Source organism: Dipodomys ordii, unplaced genomic scaffold, assembly GCF_000151885.1.
Source record: "Dipodomys ordii isolate 6190 unplaced genomic scaffold, Dord_2.0 Scaffold60, whole genome shotgun sequence".
In the NCBI taxonomy this organism is placed as follows: Eukaryota; Metazoa; Chordata; class Mammalia; order Rodentia; family Heteromyidae; genus Dipodomys; species Dipodomys ordii.
Genome location: NW_012267276.1, coordinates 8,701,936 through 8,722,452, shown reverse-complemented (window position 1 = coordinate 8,722,452; position 20,517 = coordinate 8,701,936). Strand labels below are relative to the sequence as shown.

At 40.2% G+C, this 20,517-nt stretch overlaps 1 protein-coding gene across 1 annotated transcript; it reads right to left on the bottom strand.

Moving 5' to 3' along the window:
* Positions 1-1,088: 1,088 nt before the first annotated feature.
* On the bottom strand, positions 1,089-9,938 carry Il21 (interleukin 21). Its single transcript, XM_013022141.1, has 5 exons — positions 9,777-9,938; positions 9,636-9,671; positions 3,003-3,158; positions 1,299-1,376; positions 1,089-1,207 (listed from the first exon to the last, which is right to left on the bottom strand). The coding sequence occupies exons 1-5, from the start codon at positions 9,921-9,923 to the stop codon at positions 1,169-1,171; spliced, it is 456 nt and encodes a 151-aa protein (XP_012877595.1). The 5' UTR covers positions 9,924-9,938; the 3' UTR covers positions 1,089-1,168.
* Between the last annotated feature and the right edge of the window lie 10,579 nt (positions 9,939-20,517).

Here is a 20,517-nt window from a genome sequence, read left to right as displayed (position 1 = left end):
GGGAAGGGAAAGGGAACGAAAAGAAAGAGAGGAAGGAAGGAAGGAAAGAAAGAAAGAAAGAGATGCTATGCTCATAATATGCCCCTAACAATTTTAGAAGGCAGCCAATTATTTTTAATCTCTATTTTAAGCTTAGGAAACTCCCTAGTATGTCCCTCTATGGTTTTAAGTTACCATTTTTACCAGCTTACCATGTTAGCTTATGAAGGGACATGAGGTTGGGCAGAGGTAATATTAAATCCACATTCCTAGACTACTTTAATGACCAACAAAGACAGTCTATTCTGTAAATAAGTTCATGTATATTGAATTTAAATATTTTGACAAACCTAATAGAAAAGACCTTTTTTTAGTAATCTGAGGAAGCTATCCTCCTAGAACATAAATAAGTTACATATTTGGATGTTAGACATTCTGGGATTAAAAAGTAGATTCTTCAGATGAAAGCTTGTAAATACTCCGTTTTCATTTTCTTGCAAAAATAAAGATTGCAATTTTTCATTGTGATCTGCTGCTTCCATATTTTCAGCTTGAATGAAGGTATGCACCTTTTAAGTTAAGATCCTAATAGACTTATCGAAGACCAAGGCTAACATAAAAATCAATAAATTCCCACACAGGATTTTTGCTTAAATTTTTTTAGCCTTAAGCATGGCACCGATGGTATACGCCTGTAATCCTAGCTACTCAAGAGGCTGAGATCTGAAGATCACACTTTAAAGCCAGGCCAGGCAGGAAAATCCATGAGACTCTAACTGCCGATGAATCAGTAAGTGGAGATGTGGATCAAGTGGGAGAACACTAACCTGAACACAAAGCTCAGGGACCGGTGCTTAAGCCCTGAATTCAATCCCCAGGACTTGCACCCTGCCCCCCAAAAATATATATACTTCTCATACAATCAAAAATATATATACTTCTCATACAAAAATGGTCCATAACAAGAATTCAGACTTCAGCTGATTAGAAAGTTTTTCCAAAATGACCAAACAGCATAAAGTATCATATCATAATTGGAGAGAGAATCCTAACTTTGCATACTTTTCTGTGATTTTTTTTTCCATCATGAATACATTGGACTTCTCTGCTTGGAATAGGAGAGGTAAGTTTCAGGCTATGTTAGAGTCTGTAGTATAGTGTCCAACTGCAGTGAAATCCCCAACCATCTTCACGCCCCAGGGCTCCCGGACAGACGCTGGTGAATCATCTGCAGAAAGAGCACACTATGAGAAAACTCAACCCAGAAGCAACGCAGACATAGAGGAAATAGGAAAGCAAGCATAACGTAAGATAGTTACCTTTTGGAGAAGAGATTTCAGTCTTTCGAGGAATTCTTTGAGGGGTTTTTTCTCATAAGAATCACATGAAGGACATACCTAGAAATCAATGAAGAGGTAACATTCTTTTTTTAAAAAAATCCCTAGTGCATAAAATGTTCATTTAAATTTTACTTTTCCAACTAAAGACATAAATCACATTCACCGAAAAAACATTTGGAAAAGTACTTAAAGTCATTCTGGAAGTAATGTTGCAAATTGCTTGTGATCACGCTGCAGCAGGGCATCACTGCAGTGTTTTCATGCAGATACTACCATTGGCTTATTTTTTTCTTTCTTTAAAAAAAAAATCTGTGCCTGTCGTGGACTTGAACTTGGGGGCTGGGCGTCGTCCCCAAGCTGCTTTTGTTCATGGCTAGCACTCTACCACTTGCGCCACAGCTCCATTGCCAACTTTTTTAGTAGTTAATTGGACACAAGAGTCTCATGGACTTTCCTGCTTGGATTGGCTGCAAACCCTGATCCTCAGATCTCAGCCTCCTAAGTAGTTAGGATTACAGGTGTGAGCCACAAGCACCCAGCTTTATTCTTTCCTTTTTTGCATTTGTCATATCACAAGCATTTCCTAAGTGAGAGATATTCTTTCAGCTACTCACTAGGCAGACATTGGGAGGATGGTACTTAGAGACAGGCTAGGCAATGTCACTGAGAATCCTCCCATCGCACCAAATAAGCCACCTGTGGTAGATCCCACTGATCCCACTGTAATCCCAGCTGCATGTTCCAAGGTGAGCCCTTGGAACATGAGCTACATGAAAAATAACTAGAGCCAGAAGTACTACAGGGTGTGAGTCAAGATGTATAGAGTGCATGCCTAGCAAGCATGAGGCTGTGAGTTCAAACCCCAGTCTAGTAAGCATGAGGCCCTGAGTTCAACCCCATATATATATATATATATATACATATATATATGTATATATGAGTGTGTATATACACACACATTGGGGTACTAATGTATATATTAATATATATTAATATATTATATATTAATACACATGTATATATGTATATACAACATATATATGTATATCTATATATATGTACACACACACAAACTTTCCAGTCAAGTAGTGGGGCCTACATGCTTAAATTCAAATATTGACTCTGCTGTTGTCTCTTGTAGGCTTTTTTCTTGTTAGCAAACTTAAGATCTAGCTCCTATTAATAAGAATGCAAGTATAGATAATGAGAGGAAAATATTCCTGGATTTTGCTTTTGTGCTGGTACTGGGGCTTAAACTCATGTAGACAGTTGGCTTTTTGCTCAAAGCTGCGGGTGCTCTACTACTTGAGTCCTGCCTTACTTCAGGAAAATATTTTTAACTCATAATTGGATTCTCTTCCTAATGAGTTCTTCCCCTTGAGAACTAGCGTTATTGTATGTTAGCTGCTATGGACTATTAACAAATTCTTATTGAGTTACTGAGCAGTTACTTGAAAGTCAAGTTTGTGGATAGAGAGAGGCAACTCCATTTCTCAAAATGTGCTAGGTGTGATTAAGTATGGCAGGTATAACTAACTGTTCAGGAAGAGACCAGGCACTCTGTATGTGTGTGTATGTGTGTGTGTACAATGATAAATATATTCCATTATAATAAATAAATACAAGATAGATGATACAAAATGGTTCAATACAAATAAGCTAGATGACAAATGACAATCTTACAAGTTTTTGTTTTTCTCTTTGCCCTGCTTTTGTTGGAGGTAGTTTCCTCTTCAGCTGTTTGATGAATCCTTGGATTATCTTCCCATTTTCTCCTTTATCTGCTGCCTTAAGTTTGGCCTTCTGAAAACATGAGAAAGCTGACTGCTCACAGTGTCCCTGAAAGAGAAATCATCAGTATCCATGTTCATGGAAGTTCTTCAGAAGGTTGAAAATGACGTATGGTGTCTTGGATCACCTAAACTTCAACAGATGAGTTTATCTTTGACAATAAAAGATGTATGTTCCTGTATGTCAGTCAATCTTCCCTTGACTTAGGGAAAATGGGACCTTTCCCTGCTCCTCAGAGAGGAGAAAAAAAGCAACCTTTTTCTTCCTAAGTCTGTATCATTTTGAGATTTTGAGTAGAGGCATGGTCTTCATAGAGATTTTTGTTGTTGTTTTTGTTTGGTACTGGGGATCAGACCTAGGGCCTCATCTCTACTAGCCTAGCACTGTACTGAGCCACATTCCCAACCTGACTTTTGTGCTTTCTAAGAGAGACTTAATTTGGTTAAAGAACACATGTGCTAGATTATGAAGTTGTACTATGGCTGGTGGCACCATTGGGTAAGCTATGTTGTAGCATGATTAAGACTCTTTTTCAGGAAGTGGAGGTGTAGTTTAAATGATAGCACACCAACCCTGAGTGGAAAAAAACAAGAGTGCAAGAGCCTGCGTTCAAGGCCCCGTACTGACTGATACACACACAAAGACTAAGAATTTTTTTCAGATTGATTGTACTACAGCATAAACATACTTGGAGACGTAAAAATGAAATTCTTCCCCCGTAGTACTAATATCAGCTAATACTTACAAGAAAGAATCTGGTTCTGTCATGTACGTAAGTCATATAGCCCCAAACATACTGTCATATGATTAGCAAGTGCTAAATACATATTTACAAAATCAAAAGATGAGATAAATTAGATAACTTCCCTCATTTGGGGAAAGGAAATGGGTACCTGCCTCTAGAAAATGTCATTTTCTAAGATTCAATGCATTTTCTTTGAGCTATGCATGACTTCTGTAAAATCCTATACATATGTTCAGGTTGGTTAGGGTAGGGTTCTATAGAAATCAAACAGTCAAAGAATGTAATGTGAGATTTATCCAACCAAATGGGAGTGCATTCCTGTTGGCAAGAATAGTGTCTCAGGGCATGGAGAAGTGGAGAGAACATGGATCCAACACTTCAATCCTTGTTTGACCAACTACTGACTAAAGAATAAGCCAAAACCACCAGACACTAGTGATACATGCCTGTAATCCTAACTACTCAGGATGCTGCAGCCTGAGGATCAAGGTTCAAAGCCAGCCTAGGCAGTAAAGTCCATGAGACTTTCTTTTTGTCAGTCGTGGGGCTTGAACTCTGGGCCTGAGTGCTGTCCGTCAGCTCTTCAGCTCAAGGCTAGCGCTCTACCACTTGAGCTACAGTGCCACTTCCGGTTTTCTAGTGGTTTATTGGCGATAAGAATCTCATGGACTTCCCGGGCTGGCTTTGAACCGTGATCCTCAGATCTCAGCCTCCTGAGTAGCTAGGATTACAGGCGTGAGCCACCAGTACCCCGATCCATGAGACTCTTATCTCCAGATAAACCCACCAAAAGCCAGAAGTTCAAGTGGTGGAGTGCCAGCTTTGTGAGAAAAAGCTAAGATATTATATAGAGAGTACATTAATATATATATAATAACCCCAGTACTGGTGAAATATTATATGTAGATTGTCTTAGTGTGTTGTATACATATATGTGTTTATATGTAGGGATATATACTTATACATATGTATATATACATATGTGCACATATACATATATTCATACACATGTGTATACATATATATAAAGCACAATTTAGACTAATAATCTAGGTTACTTTTATCCAAGATACTTTTTACTTTCAGCAAATGTGTACATGTAATGCCCTCCCAAGCCCCCCAAAAGTTGCCACACCTTCATTTCACTGAAGCTTCTATGTGATAACTGCCACTCACAATGCCACCTAGGAAAAGCAAGGGCAGTGCTGTATAGAACAATATACTTGAGTCCCATCCTGGGTGGTGAGCTGAAAATAGCATCTAGCCTGCTTTGCATTTTCCAACCCCTGCGCTTACCTAATCTCAATGCCGATTAATAACTTGCATCCTTAAGACACAAACCCATCTGATTTGCTTTGCATATCAGACCACAAGCTGAGAGCCGCGTGTCTGATTTCCCTATCTTGGGGCAGCCTGCTGTTCAAAAAGGCAAAGTGGTGTCCTTTCCATGTTTGCCAAAATGCTTATTTAATAGAAACTATTTATGAGTGTTAATTATAGCACATTTTTTTCCTTGAAAACCACATGTTCATGTTTGTTGAATTTTTTTTCTTTTCTCTTCTTTTTGACCACAACCGTCTTAACTTACTGGAAAAAAAATAATATTCAGATTTAAAGAGGTAAATTTTCCAGCTGAAACTGAAAACACATAACTGCTTCATCCGCGATGGTCTGAGAAACCAGCATTTCTCACAGAGGCCCCTTTTGCTGACTTCACATTTTCATGTGTATGTTGAAAGAAAATTAAGTTCCAGAGAAATGATGAACTCCCTGAGCCAATAATGCCAGGAATGCTGGCACTCACCCTGAGGGCCTGGCCATCTTCCCTACCTTCCCTGTCCTCCTGTGCTAGTTAATAGACAAGGATGTTTTGTTTTCCCACAAGGCCTACAGACCTGTACCTGGCAGTGCAGGCCAGGACTCATTACTGATGGATTTGATGTTAGATAGACATCAGAGGTGACCTCCAAGGGGAATAGAAGCAGAAGAGCTGTCCCTACTAACTGCCCAGATGATGTGTGGAAGAGAATAGAAGGATTCGTCTTCATTCAAGCAGCTTCCAATGCTCTGCCACCCCAGAGGTTTACAAGATAGGATGGCCATGTCTGTGTGTAGTGCTGAGAGCATGACCACCACTTTCCTTTGCAGAGCCTTGGTAGCAGTGAATGCCAAAAGCAAGCCTTTGTCTCCTTCATCTTTGAACACCTGAGGATATGAGGAGGTGAGCTCTTTGCTAGTTTAGTAGGCTAGACGGAGCAGTAAGGAAGTCACATCAAGGATGAAAAAAAAACTACTCTTTAGCTAGAGAGTGCATCAGATGCTGCTTTTTGAAAACACACACATGGCCGGGCACCGGTGGCTCATGCCTGTAATCCTAGCTACTCAGGAGGCTGAGATCTGAGGATCACGGTTCAAAGCCAGCCCGGGCAAGAAAGTCCGTGAGACTCTTATCTCCAATAAACCACTAGAAAACTGGGAGCAGCTCTGTGGCTCAAGCGGTAGAGCATTTGCCTTGAGCTGAAGAGCTGAGGGACAGCGCCCAAGCCCAGAGTTCAAGCCCCACGACCAACCAAAAAAAGAAAGAAAGAAAGAAAGAAAGAAAAGAAAAGAAAACAAACTCGTGGCTTTGTTTTGCATTGAATAGTTGAAATATGCATCTCCTTAAAAAAAAAAACAAAGTCATTAGACACTATGTTGAAAATGAGCTATACAATTTGTGGGTGGAGATGGGAGGGAAAAACTAGGAGAAAGGTACTCTTTACCTGACTTATGAAACTGTAACCCCTCTGTACTTCAACCTTATAATAACAATAAAAATTTAATCTATTTTTAGCCAGGTGGCAGTGACTCCCACCTGTAATCCTAGCTACTCAGAAGGCTGAGATCTGAGGATCACAATTCAAAGTCAGCCTGGGCAGGAAAGTCTGTGAGACACTTAGCACTAATGAATTGTCAAAAAGCAGGAAATGGAGCTGTGAATCAAGTGGTAGAGTACCCTACCTCTGAGTTTAAACTCCAGTACTGGCACACGACATGTGTGCATGCACACACACACACACACACACACACACACACACACACAAGTTTTTCTTTCACAAAGGAAGCCATGGCCATTCACGGTATGATAGCTAATTAACTGGACTCCATTACCTTTGTCCCTATTTGCCCTCTAGCATACACTGGGTTTTAATCAGGGTTTTCTAGTACAGCATTGCTGAAATAGTGACTACATAGTTCTTTGCTGTCAGACCTGACCTGGACATTCTAGAATGTTTAGTAACATCCCAGGCCTCTACCTACCAGATGCCAGTACTCTCACCTACCCCAAATTTGCCAACAAAAAATTTCTCTAGACAATGTCAAATGTCAAATGTTCTCTGGTATGGGATACAGTCACCACCCCCACCTAAGAAACAATAGTTTTGTTGTGGTGGTAAATGAAGGAGGTGAGAATGCATGAGAGAAAGGAAAAGAGAGAAAGGAAATGAAGGAAAGCCAGGGGAAAGATAGAAGAAGAAAGAGAGAGGAGGAGGGGGGGGGAGGAAATGAGGGAGGGAGGGGAAGAGGAAAAAATTAGAAAGGCCTAGAGAAACTAATTAAAGCTCCTATAAAAATCCAACCTTTAAATAATTTTATTACAGATCCTCCTTAGATGTTAGCCCTAAAAAAGTTGGATAATGAAATTAAGTGAAAATTTAAATGAAAAAAATGTAATTTGTTTACATTTCTGCCATGCAACCTCTACTATTTTTTCCTTCTTGAGTTTGCCTGTCAGTGTAGCTCAAAGATCTTAGCTACACCTAGGGAGGGTAAAAGGGGAATCACAGAAATGGAGAGACAAGCCGGGCACAGGTGGCTCATGCATGCAGTCCTAGCTACTCAGGTGGCTGAGATCTGAAGATCACAGTTCAAAGCCAGCCGGGACAGGAACATCTGTGAGACTCTTATCTCCAACTAGCCACCAGAAAACCAGAAGTAGTGCTGTGGCTCAAGTGGTAGAGCACTAGTCTTAAGCTGAAGAGCTCAGGAACAGCGCCCAGGCCCAGAGTTCAAGCCCCACAACCAACAAAAAAGAAAAGAAAAGAAGGAAGGAAGGAAGGAAGGAAGGAAGGAAGGCAGGCAGGCAGGCAGGCAGGGACAAAGGGTGAACAAATGCAGCAGTGATACTCACTAAACACTATGTGGAAAATGAACTATACAATTTGGTATACAATTTGGAGACAGGAGGGAAAAACTGGGAGAGAGCAACAAGGGAAGGGGTAACATTGTCCAAAAAGAAATGTGTTATTTACCTGCCTTACATAAGTGTAGCCCCTCTGTATATCACATTTATATAAACAATAAAAAATGGTAAGAAAACCTACAGAAAAAAAAGATCTTCACTACAGTACTATAGCACTGCTTAGCTATGCATGGAAATATCACAGAGAGTTCCACTCATTTTACAGTTCATGTGGCTAGCAGTAACAGTGAAAAAGATAAAAATCAAATAGCTATCAGAAAGTTTAAACTGTGAAACAAAATTCTTTCATTGACAAAGCATATGAAGAAGTAATTCAGTGGACCAACATTCATTAGAAAATGGGGTATTTTCTTATTTCTTACTTTGCAAACTGTAGACAGGCAGTAGCTAGAAAGCCCTAATTATAATCATGAAACAACATGCTTGAGATGCTGGAAAATCTATGTTTTGATAACTAAACACATTAAGAAATATTCTCAGTTATTGGAAAAGTCCTTTCAATAAGTTAAATGTTCTACTTTCATTTTGGATGCTGCTTATTAGAAAAAACCTAGTAAATATGAGTGATTGTGTTCAGAGCTGGAGAGTAAATTTTAGAGTAAAGCAATAGTTGTGACTCATTCACTTTCTAAACTTTGACATCGAGTCATTTACCATAATTGTTTTCTTTGCAAACTATCTTCCTGAGTCTCACCCTTTGTGGCACCCTAATTACTGGTAGCACTTTCATAGTTATCCTAAATTATGCAATTAAAAGTCTGTAACAGTCAGAACAATTGCATTTCTACTCACAAGGTCCCAGATCAGAATGAAGAAGTTACTGAAGGAAAAAGATCGGCAGGCACAACTCCTGAGATCTACTCTATGCCAAGCCTCCTCAGTTTAGGACTTGGATTTAAATGGCTACAGAGATGGGATTAGCTATTGAAAATGATCTTTTCAAAACCTTCACTGAAGCACCAAAACAACCGGACTCACGGAGGCGAGGTAGATGTCAATGATACTCAAAAGGGGGCTTTGATTTCTACACTCCTGTTGCTCTACTCTGTATTTATAATTAATTCATTCAAAGTGGTGGTGGTGATTGTTTATTATTTCAAAGTCAATTCTGCCTTTAATGCATGCATCTTTTCTTGCTAAATAAGATTACAAGGGAAGTTTCATGCTGTTCAATGATTCTTAAAAGATCTTTCTTTAAAAACTGATTATAGCACAAATATCTTATTTGTATTCATTATTCTGTCTTCAGATGCTACTTAAGAGTATACTTAGAACTCTCTGAAGATAAATACGTTATAAAGAATGTAATCTAGCATTTTATTGGTTGGTTGGTAAATCTATAAATATTTGACCAAAATAGAAGTAAATCTCTTACCAATGAAGTCTCCCCCAAAATTCACTGAAGTTAAGTGTATTCCTTAGTAATCATCTCATTAGACTTAAGTTAGACTTACAAGTGTCTTCCTAAATATCCATTTGCTTAGACTTACAAATTTACATCAAATATGTTTTGAGAATTCAAGTCAACAAGTCTTACCTTTACATCTTGTGGAGCTGGCAGGAATTCAGAGTCCTAGAGCAAAAGAAAGTTCCAAGTTATTTTTATAAGCCCCAAAGTCACCTTTTCTGTGAATTGAAAAATAAGATTCACATTCTGTTGTGACAAATGTGGTCTTACCAAGTCATTCACATAGTTTTTCAGCTGGTCAACAATGTCTATAAGTTGATTCATTCTGATCATGAGGCGGTCAGGCCTTGGGGAACTTGGCTTATGGGCCCCTGTTCCCAAGAAAATGACCATGAGACAGATAACTGTCCTCTCCATGTTGAGTCTGCTCAGTACCAGTAGAGCGGGGCCTTGTTTCACTGTACAGGTTGTCACTATTTATTCATCCTTCAAGGAGAGGTAAAGCCCTCCCATTGCAGCCTGGAAATGTTTGTAAAATGGATGAATGTGAGTAACTCTTTTTTTCTTTTCCACTGGCTTAGGTGTGCGTGTGCTTGTGCTGCTGCGTGGGGGCAGGGATTAATGGAGTCTACGAAATGGGCTGCATCTGAGACAGGAAAAAGAGACACATGGGTGAATTCCAATTTTCAGCATGAGGCAAGAAGTGCATGTAGTAAATAGTTGGTGTTCTAAGACTTCAAAGGAATAAACAGCAACACTTTGATCCCTGGCACCTTACCTGTTCCCTCCACAGTCATACGGGCACTGCAGTAATGAGTAACATGGCACTATGTGCCTTCATACAGGACTTTTTCTTGTGGTAATGACTGTCTTTTGATGGGGATCATTTGTATTCCTTCATAAAGATAAGCAGAATGCAGCCTTCATAGTCAGTGTGTGGTGTGTGTGTGTGTGTGTGTGTGTGTGTGTGTGTGTGTGTGTGTGTGTGTGAAAATGGAACCAGATTAATTGAGGAGATGGGTGGGATTGGGAGAGATGGAGGGGGGGATGATGGAAGGGGTGACATTGATCAAGATATATTATGCACATAAACTGATATTCTAGAATGTTTTAAGGACAATAGAAATTAAGTTTATAGGGGCTGGGAAGGTGGCTCAGTGGTAGAGCGCTTGCCTAGCAAAATGCATGAGGCCCTGGGTTCAATTCCTCAGCACCACATAAGCAAAAAGAAAAAAGCTGGAAGTGGTGCTGTGGCTCAAGTGGTAGAGTGCTAGCCTTGAGCTGAAGAGCTGAGGGACAGTGCCCAGGCCCAGAGATCCCCCACGACCAGACCCCCCCCCAAAAAAAGAAATTAAGTTTATATTTTATTTGCTGTCAAGCTTGATTGTAGCTGTTTCTATCATAGAATATCTATTCAAGATAAAGATAATTTTAAAAATTTAAGATAGGAGGGGTTAACTTTTAAGAAATTTTTAAACAGAGACAATATCCTAGCTAGCAAGAATATTTTAGGTTCTTAGCAAGTTTTGAGAGTTTAAAATTAGCATTTGCTTCCAGAATTCATTTCCTTCACCAAAGCATCTCTCAATAATATAAATGTTATCTTCTGACATTTTACCTAATAGAATGACTTATAAATGCCACAAATTATTCTAAGGAACCTTATAGAAAAGTTATTCCCTCATCAAGATCTTACTCTTCTTTTATTAAAATAAACATACAAACTCTCTAATGGTCATCCTTTCTATTTTCTACATCTATTACACAAATGAGAAGTCCAAATATAAAAAACACATCTTACACACCAATATCAAAAATACTTATAAATGATTACTTTTACCTTAGGATAGTGTTAGCTATTTCTGTTAGGTTTTATTTCCTCTGAGTTGTGAGCAAGACATTTCTGCCTGCACTCATGACTAAGGACAGGTTAATAAGATGTAAAGCTCAGAATTAGTCTTTCCATGCACTCTTCTGCTGGTTCCTATGATTGACTACCCATTTGAGAAAGTTGAGAATGATATTATAACCCCAAAGACTCCTGAACTGGAACTCTTGACTACAGATTTTATTTACTTATGTATTTTGTTCATATGTCTTGTTATATTAGAATTTCATGTGTATTCTGGGGCTTGAACTTAGGCTCTTACTTGGCTTCTGGCTCCAGGCTAGTACTCTACCATTTGAGCCACACTCCCACTTCTGGTTTTCTGCTGTTTAATTAGAGATATAAATCTCACAGACTTCTCTGCATGGTTGGCTTTGAACCTTGATTTTAGCCTCCTAAGTAGCTAGGTTTATAGATGCAAGGCACCAGCACCTGGCTTTATTCTAGGATGTTTAGAAGCTAAAAGAGGTTGGAATTTGAATTTGATTTGCTCTGAAAGTTGGTTGTAGTCATTTTTAGTCTTAGAATATCTAGTCAAGGTTTGACCTTATGTTCTACATGAGAACTCTTACAATATGATCAGTAAGTCTTCCCTGTCATCACTACAACCTATAGGGCAAGGTTCTCCATAAAGTTACTGATTGATATGACTGAGGATATAGAACCTCGACATTGCCTGTATGGCTTTTGTCTGTTTTCCTTATCTACCTAAATAAAAGTCCACCTGCTTGAAGACACTAACCATGGTGGTTATGGGTTCAATTTTTGAGCAAAGTATTCAGGGTAAAATCTAGAATCTAAGAATGAACAGCACATGTCACACTGGGTATATTATTGCAAAGGGAGGAGAAAATGCAGTAGGGTTGTAATGGGGCTTAAAGGACGCATTGCAAAGACTAAGCACAGGCAAAATAATAAAAGCCTTGCTCCAGAGTTACCGTGAAAGAGATTTTTAAGAGTCTGAATTCCTGCCCTAAGTGGCATATCAGTTGTAAACTTGTTTTGAATATCACTGCTAGACTAGGAGATTGAATACTGCCCACACCCTGTGCTCACATCCGAATGCTGTGAATAGTGAATGCAGTAGGTTTACATGAAACAAAAGGGATTTACAGATGTGATTAAAATAAGATGGTTGAATAAGAAATTATTCTGCCAGCACCATTTACTGAAAGGGCTGTCTTTCTTTCATTCTATATTTTTTAGCTCCCTTATCGAAGATTAGATGGCTATAGGTCTTTGACATTGCCCCATTTGTTAGGAAATGGAAAGACTTGGAAAAAATTATATGAAGTGACGTAAGCAGGCCCAAAGAAACATAGGTCCCATGGTTTCCCTTATTGCAATAACTAGTATATGTCAAGCAGAAAAGGTCAGATAAGTTAATGTTAAGGGAATGAACCCCAAGATAAGTATTCAAATTTTTTTTCTTTCATGCAATTGTTTCCAACATATTTATAAGATGATTTCTATGCTTCTTTGTATGTCCCTCCCCCATGGTATAAGCCCTGCTTTCACTGTATTTGATGTTGGTATAATTTATGGAGGGGAAGGGAAAAAAAACAAATCGTTTAATTAGGGATACAGGTGGGCCCATTGCAACAATGAGATGGACAAGTCGTTATGTCGAAAAACGAACTTTACAACTTTGGTGGGGGGTGGGGGGAAGGTTGGGTGGGGGAAAGTGGGGGGAGTATTGGAAGGGATGGGAAGGGGAAACAAAGAGGAGGCAACAATGCTTGATAAGAAATGTACTCATTATCTTGCCCATGTAATTGTAACTCCTCTGTACCACATTTTCGCAATAAATTTTTAAAAAAGAGAAATTATTCTGGAGTGTGCAGTGGATCCTTGGCAATGTATAATCCATGGTTTTTCATACTCCATGCACTGGGGAGAAGAGAGCAAGAAGTAGAAATAACAGAAGCAAAGATTGGAAAGATACAGAGTGCAGGAATGCAAGTGCTTTCTAGAACATTCTTCCCTAAAGCCTTCAGAAGACAAGCAACCTTGGCTGTTGCCACATAAAACTCATTTTGAACTTTTTTTTAAAAAAATGTGTTGGGACTGGGGCTTGAACTCAGAACCTGGCCTCTGTCCTTTAGCTTTTTCACTTAAGGCTGGTGCTCTATTACTTGAGACACAGCTCCACTTCTGGCCTTTTTTGCAGTGAATTAGAGTTAAAAATCTTACAGACTGGGGCTGGGAAGGTGGCTCAGTGGTAGAGCTCTTGCCTTGCATGCTCAAGACCCTGGGTTCGATTCCTCAGCACCACATAAGCAAACAGAAAAAAGCCGGAAGTGGCGCTGTGGCTCAAGTGGTAGAGCGCTAGCCTTGAGCTGAAGAGCTGAGGGACAGCGCCCAGGCCCAGAGTTCAGGCCCCACGACCGGACCCAAAAAAAAAAAAAAAAATCTTACAGACTTTCTTGCCCAGGCTGGCTTTGAATAGTGATCCTCAGCTCTCAGCCTCCTGATTAGCTAGGATTTACAGGTGTAAGCTACTTGCGATTGACTCACTTTAGACTTCTGGCCTTCCAAACACCAAGTGATGCATTTAGCTTGTTTAAAGTCAACTAAGTTATGTGGTCATTGGTTACAGGAGAAATAGGAAAGTGAACCATGGGGGTGTAGGGCTTTGTTCCTCTTTCTTACAAAGAGGTGGAGAAGGGGAAAGGAGAGGCTGGGCGATAAAGCAACAGATAAGGCTGGAATCTTGTTGAGCTTTTGGAGGTTTGGGGTCTGGAGGTTGAGTGAATGAGAGAAAGACAGAGAGCTGGGACAAGCGTGTTGCAGCATGGTAGCTATAGGACTTTGGAATAGATCTATGACTCCTAGACATGGGAATCCTTCAGCCATGACTGTCAGTACATTTCAGTATTCTCTGTCATTCAAACTGAGCAAATTAATCAAGGACTCCAGATTTATCTAAACCACATAAGCAAAGGAGATCGTTCTCTGCTTATACGTATTAACCCTGTCGACTAGGTACTTCTGACTCACACCAGCTGTAATCCTAATTACTCAGGAGGCTGAAATCTGAGACAAATCCGAGACTCAAAGCCAGAGGTGGAGCTCAAGGGGTAAACACTAGCTTTGTGAGCAAGCAAGAGCACAAAGCCCTGAGTTCAAGACCCAGTATCAGCATTAAAAAAAAGAAAGAAAGAAAGAAAAAAGACTCATGTACCCTATAACCCTATGGCTGTCTTTACAGCATTATGGATGCCTTTCACTCTCATTTCAATCACTGTTATAATCTGGCTGCTGTCAGCTGTATCATTTGCTCCAAAAATGAATTTATCCTAACGGGATTTGATATGTCCAGGAGTCATTTGAATATAACAGGGGTTTTATGTTGTCTTCTATGAATATTTGCCTATAAAAAAAACACTAGTTAATGCAGAAAGCTGCAGCTGGCTGAACTGAACCATAGGAAAAAAAAATACACAAAATGCATAGGCTCTTCAAACCTCCCCTAGCTCCTCACGGGAAGTTTGTGTAGCAAGCCACACCCATACCCGTGGGTTTCCATGCCAAGGAAGCCAGCTTAGCCTTGGTAAGTCACAAACTACATCTCTGATCAAACCTCACCTCTCCTTCCTGATTAACTACCATAGTTATTGGAATCGGTATTTCTTAACCATGTAATGTGTCTAAAAATTGCTGCAATTTTTTTTTTGGGGGGGGTCTGGTCCTGGTGCCTGAACTCTGGGCCTGGGTGCTGTCCCTCAGCTCTTCAGCTCAAGGCTAGCACTCTACCACTTGAGCCATAGCACCACTTCCAGCTTTATTCTTCTTGCTTATGTGGTGCTGGGGAATCAAACCCAGGGCCTCAGGCATGCAAGGCAAGCGCTCTACCACTGAGCCACCTTCCCAGCCCCAAATTGCTGCATTTTTTAAGGCTCCTGTCTTCTTTGTCAGGATTACTGATAGAGTTCATGAGTATTGTGTCCCTACGCTCTCTTTCCCCATACACCTGTGGTTTCATTGTGCACTTTGTACGGTACAGTGATTTTTACAGACATGTCTGTCACATGATAGCAGAATTGTGTCTACAACTGTCACGTTTAATTCTTACCAGCCACTGTTCCTATCCACACAAAAAGTAAGGTCCCTTTCTTTTTTCCTCTCCTTTTCTCTTTTCTTGGAGTGGACTGTTGAGCTGTGAGCTCAGGACCTTGCGCTTGCTAAGCAGATGCTCTATCATTTGAGCCATACCTCCAACACTTAACTTTGGTTAGTTTTCAAGATAGTCTCATTTTTGCTTGGGGTTGGTCTTAGCTATTCCCTTACCTTTACTTCCTTCATAGCTGGAGTTACAGCCATACCCCACTGTGCTGAACTTATTGGTTAACATGGCGGTCTTGCTGATTTTTAGCTTCGGCTGACCTTCAACCTCTGTCCTCTGGATCTCCACCTCCTGAGTAGCTGTGATTACAATCAAGTACCACCATACCAAACTAGAATTTATTCTTACAGAGGAAGAAGAAGGGATTGATGAAGAAAGGGGGGAAAGAATGAAAAGAAACTATTGACTCTTGGTTGTATTGAAAACCCTTGTGTCCCCGCCTGCTCCCTGCTCTGTTCCCATGCATACAGAGCGTCTGTTCTGGCATCTTAGAACACATGAAGTTCCCAAAACCGGCTTCAGATTTTAACGTTTCTATCTTTTTCATCAGCTTCTTAGAGAAAATGCCATGCAACCATTATTTTCATTTTCCAGACTTCTGAGAGGCCATGAGAGCTGTGGCTTTCCACCGTGGCTCCAGGAGGAGTAGTTCCAGAATTTTCCATCCAGGAGAATCAGCAGTGTGGTGGTCTGCCTGAAAGCCATATTCTAAGACAAGCTCACCACATTTACTTCACTACTTCATTTCCATGACTTCTTTCTCTTTCTTTCTTCCTTTCTTTCTTCCTTCCTTTCTTCCTTTCTTCCTTCCTTCCTTCCTTCCTTCCTACCTGCCTTTCTTTCTTTTCTTTTCTTTTTCCTTTTTTTTGTGCCAGTCCTGGGGCTTGAGCTCAAGGCCTGAGTACTATCCCTGAGCTTTTTGTGTTCAAGGCTGGCACTCTTCCACTTGATGCACATAGCTCTACTTCCAGCTTTTAATTGGAAATAAAAGTCTCAGGAACTTTCCTGCTAGGATCTCAATGGAGATCCTCGGATCTCAGCTTCCTAAAGGAGTCAGGATTACAAGTGTGAGCCACCGGTGCCCAGTCTGCATGCTTATTTGATACCTCATTAAGGTGAGGAATTTCACTAGATGTCTTCTTTGCTGGAATGTAATCAAGGTCATCACTGGGAAACCCTGAAAGAAACTCCAGCCATCCATTCAAGTGATGCACAAACATGTTCTCAAGCATTTCCTTCATGGCCTGTGCTTTCAGAATGCCTGATCATAGCCAAAGGTAGGCCAGCCAGGAGAGCAGCAAGCTAGGGACAAAGAAGAAAGAGGAGGGTGTTCACACAGATGCCTGCCCCTAGGTTGCTAGGAGTCTTGAGTAGGTCCATGTCCACTGAAAAATCTTGCCACTGAAAAATCTTTGCTAGAATAAGGAAACTCTGTGTGTGTGTGAGTAAGTGAGAGAAAGAGAGAGAGAGAGAGAGAGAGAGGAGAGTGTGTACCAGTACTGAGGTTTGAACTCAGGGCCTGGGCACTGCCCTGAGCATCTTTTGCTCAAGGCTAATATACTACCACTGCTATAGCTTCACTTCCAGCTTTTTGGGAATTAATTGGAGATCAGAGTCTCATGGATTTTCTTCTCTGGGCTGTCTTTGAACCATGATCCTCAGATCTCAGCCTCCTCTGTAACTAGGATTATAGACATGAGCCACCAACACTAGAGAGAATAAGGCATTTTGTTTTACAATTTCCAGTAATATTCAACTAACCACTTAGGACATTCTTTCTTGTTTACCTTGAGGGAGAAAAGTCAAGGAGTCTTCAAGGATTTCCCACAATTCTCTGCAAACTCTAACTTACCCATACCTATTCTTTCCAATCACTTTCTCCTCATCTCAGTCATTTAAATGTCACTGTTTTGATTGCTTTCCTTAGAACTAAATGAAAATCATGTTGTTGCTTTATTACCTATGTGAACTTTAACAAAGGTAATTCCGCCTAATATTCAAATTCAGTAATTCTGAATTTAGAATCATTCATAACATTGCTTTCCATGTTCCAACAAGGCCAGGGACTTCTGTAGACCCAAGGGCCAGTCCTTCTTACTGTGGTCATCAGAAGAAAACAAAAGCTTTTGTCGGCCATCTGTGTTCTCCAGCTCTTGTTCCTGGACCCCTTTCTGGTTACAGTGCTTCTATGGTCTATGGGGTTCCTGTGTTGAGGAGAAGGACACTCTCTGGCTCATGCAACAGTGACTTTTCAGGGGACTGAGTACCTCCATTCTGATGGTAGATTTGCATAGGTCACTGAGTGGTATTATTCTAGGCCTGAGTGTTTTGGGTACACGTCTCAACATACATTCATAGACTCGAATGCTGGAGACAAAGGCCTCTTGCTGAAGAACGTTCTGCAGAACACTTCCTGCAGAAAGGTATTGATCTTGGCTCGAGCCTGCCTCATCTCCTGCACACCTCCATGAGACTAGACATCACGTGTTTTCCTTCCACAATCCCTGTGGAGAACAAGAACCAGAAGATCTCCATCCCGCATCCCACGCTAGAGGCTCTCTAACCCCCCAAGCGAGCTCTGGTCCTGTCTTCTCTGGACTCAGTGACACCTCTCTCCCATCCCATGTCCTTCCCTGTGAAGGACATGTAACAACTGTAACATCGCCATCTTGGTCCTGAAGTCTCTAACCCACATGCATAGCAATTAAAGAGTCTGATATTAGTTTTTGCTATGATACTGTGTCCTCTGAAGAATAGAACCCCCTCTCTGAATTTTTCCAAAGGTAGAAACTACAGGATCTTACAGAGAGCAGCCTGCAGGAAGAATGCAGCTCATCTTCAGGACCAATTATTTTCATCTAGGAAGGAGAATTTCTTTTTAAATTCCCACTTTCACCTGTTTGCAAAAGCAAAATATGTGTTGGAAAACAAAGAAGTCAAAATCCATATAACAATATAAATGAAAGTCAGCCACTGGTAGCTCACAATTGTGATCCAGTCTACTTAGGAGGCTGAGATCTAGAGGATCCTGGTTTGAAACTAGCACAGAAAAGTCCTTAGAACTCCATCTCCAAAATAGCCAGCAAAAAAGCACGGCTGAAAACACACACACACACACACACACACACACACACACACCATGTGCATGCTCCCATTTGCAAAATATAGTTGGGTATAGTGGCTCACATCAGTAATCCCAACCACTCAGAAGGTAGAGATGGATTATCACTGGGATCAGCCTGGGGGAAAATACCCTATCTCAAAAGCAACCCAAGTGTGGGGGTGTAGGTCTATAAATACAGCTACTTGGGAGATGGAGATTGGAACATCACAATACAAGATCAGACAAGGAATAGCATGAGACCTTGTCTGAAAAGCAAACTAAAAGAAAAAGAAAAGGAAGCAAGTCTCAGGTAGTGGAATGCTTGCCTAGCATGCCTGAAGCTCTGAGTTCAAACCCCAGTAACTGAAAAAAAGGGGGGGAACAAAACTGCTTCTTGTCTTCCCTAATTTTTATTCTCTAAGGTTCTCTCAAGAGTTTCTGTCTTGTTCTGGACTGTTTGCTCTCCTATGTACATAGAAACAATAAAGGAATAGGTACAGATATGTAGAGATGGGAGAAAATTTTATGGGGGAGATAAAGACAGAAGAAAAGGGATGTAGAAATAGAGACATAGAAACAATGTGTTTCCTTTACATAAAAACAATCTTGCCATACGTATTCTGTAACTTCCCTTTTTTACTCAACCAATGTGAAGATAGAATTGCCACACGCAGGGCTATCTCATTTAAATATCAGTATTTGTATTCTACTACATGAATATACCCAATTTGTCCATTTATAATCCTACTGATAGCATTTTGATTATTTCTATTTTTCATTTCCTGTAAACAGTACTTTCATAAGTATCCTTAAGCATCTAAATCTCGAAGCACATGTCAAATTTGCTCATTATGGTTATATTTCAAAGTATATATCATAAATTTCATCTCTTGAGTCAAAAACAGTGTTCTAGAATTTGTGTGTGTGTGTGTGTGTGTGTGTGTGTGTGTGTGTGTGTGTGTGTGTGTGTGTATGTGTGTGTGTGTGTGCCAATACTGGGACTTGAATTCAGGCTTGGGTTTTTCCCTTCACTTTTTGCTCAAAGCTGACAATCTACCACTTAAGCCACACCTCCATTTCTGACTTTTTGGTGGTTAATTGGAGATAAGAGTTTCACAGACTTTTCTGCCTGGGCTGCCTTTGAACCACTATCCTCAGCTCTCAAACCTCCTCAGTAGCTAGGATTACAGGTGTGAGCCATCAGCACCTAGCCCACATAAAATTTTGATAAGAAACTTCCAGATCCCTTCTGACTTACCAAATTAGCTTCTACCAGCAACACAGTTTCCTTCTTTACTATCAGTAACCTTTATTTGGCAAATGCAAATACTGTATTATGAATTTTAAATATTTGCTAATATTCTAGGATAAAAATGTAATGTAGGCTTGTCCGTCTTGATTAACTTGATCATTTAAGTCAGGCATATTTTTGCCAATGAGTTTCTTGTTCCATAAATAAAACCTATTTCTTGGTGTTCTTTGCTCATTTGTTTGGTTGTTTCTTCTTTATTTATATATGCTCTTTTTCTGTAAAAAGACATATTAGTCATGTTGGCATTACTTGCCAACATGCATCTTTTGCCACACTGTGTTTTTTTATTTTATCTGATAATCTTATGTTGTATGTCATGGACCCCATCTTACTATTGAAAAAAGAAAACAGGGTTGGGAAGGTGGCTCAGTGGTAGAGTGCTTGCCTTGCATACACGGGGCCCTGGGTTCAATTCTTCAGCACCACATAAGCAGAAAAAGTCAAAAGTGGTGCTGTGACTCAAGTGGTAGAGCCATAGCCATGAGCTGAAGAACTGAGGGACAGTACTCAGGCCCCATGACCATCCAAAACAAAACAAAACAAAACAAAAATCTCACAAGCTGGATTCTGATAGCTAACAAC

Coding starts and splice junctions, on each gene's coding strand:
- Il21 (XM_013022141.1), bottom strand. CDS start 9,923: ATGGAGAGGACAGTTATCTGTCTCATGGTCATTTTCTTGGGAACAGGG. Junction 1,377..3,002: donor AAAGAGAAAAACAAAAACTT/GTAAGATTGTCA, acceptor ATTGATTTCTAG/GTATGTCCTTCATGTGATTC. Junction 1,208..1,298: donor TGAAATCTCTTCTCCAAAAG/GTAACTATCTTA, acceptor CTCTTTCTGCAG/ATGATTCACCAGCGTCTGTC.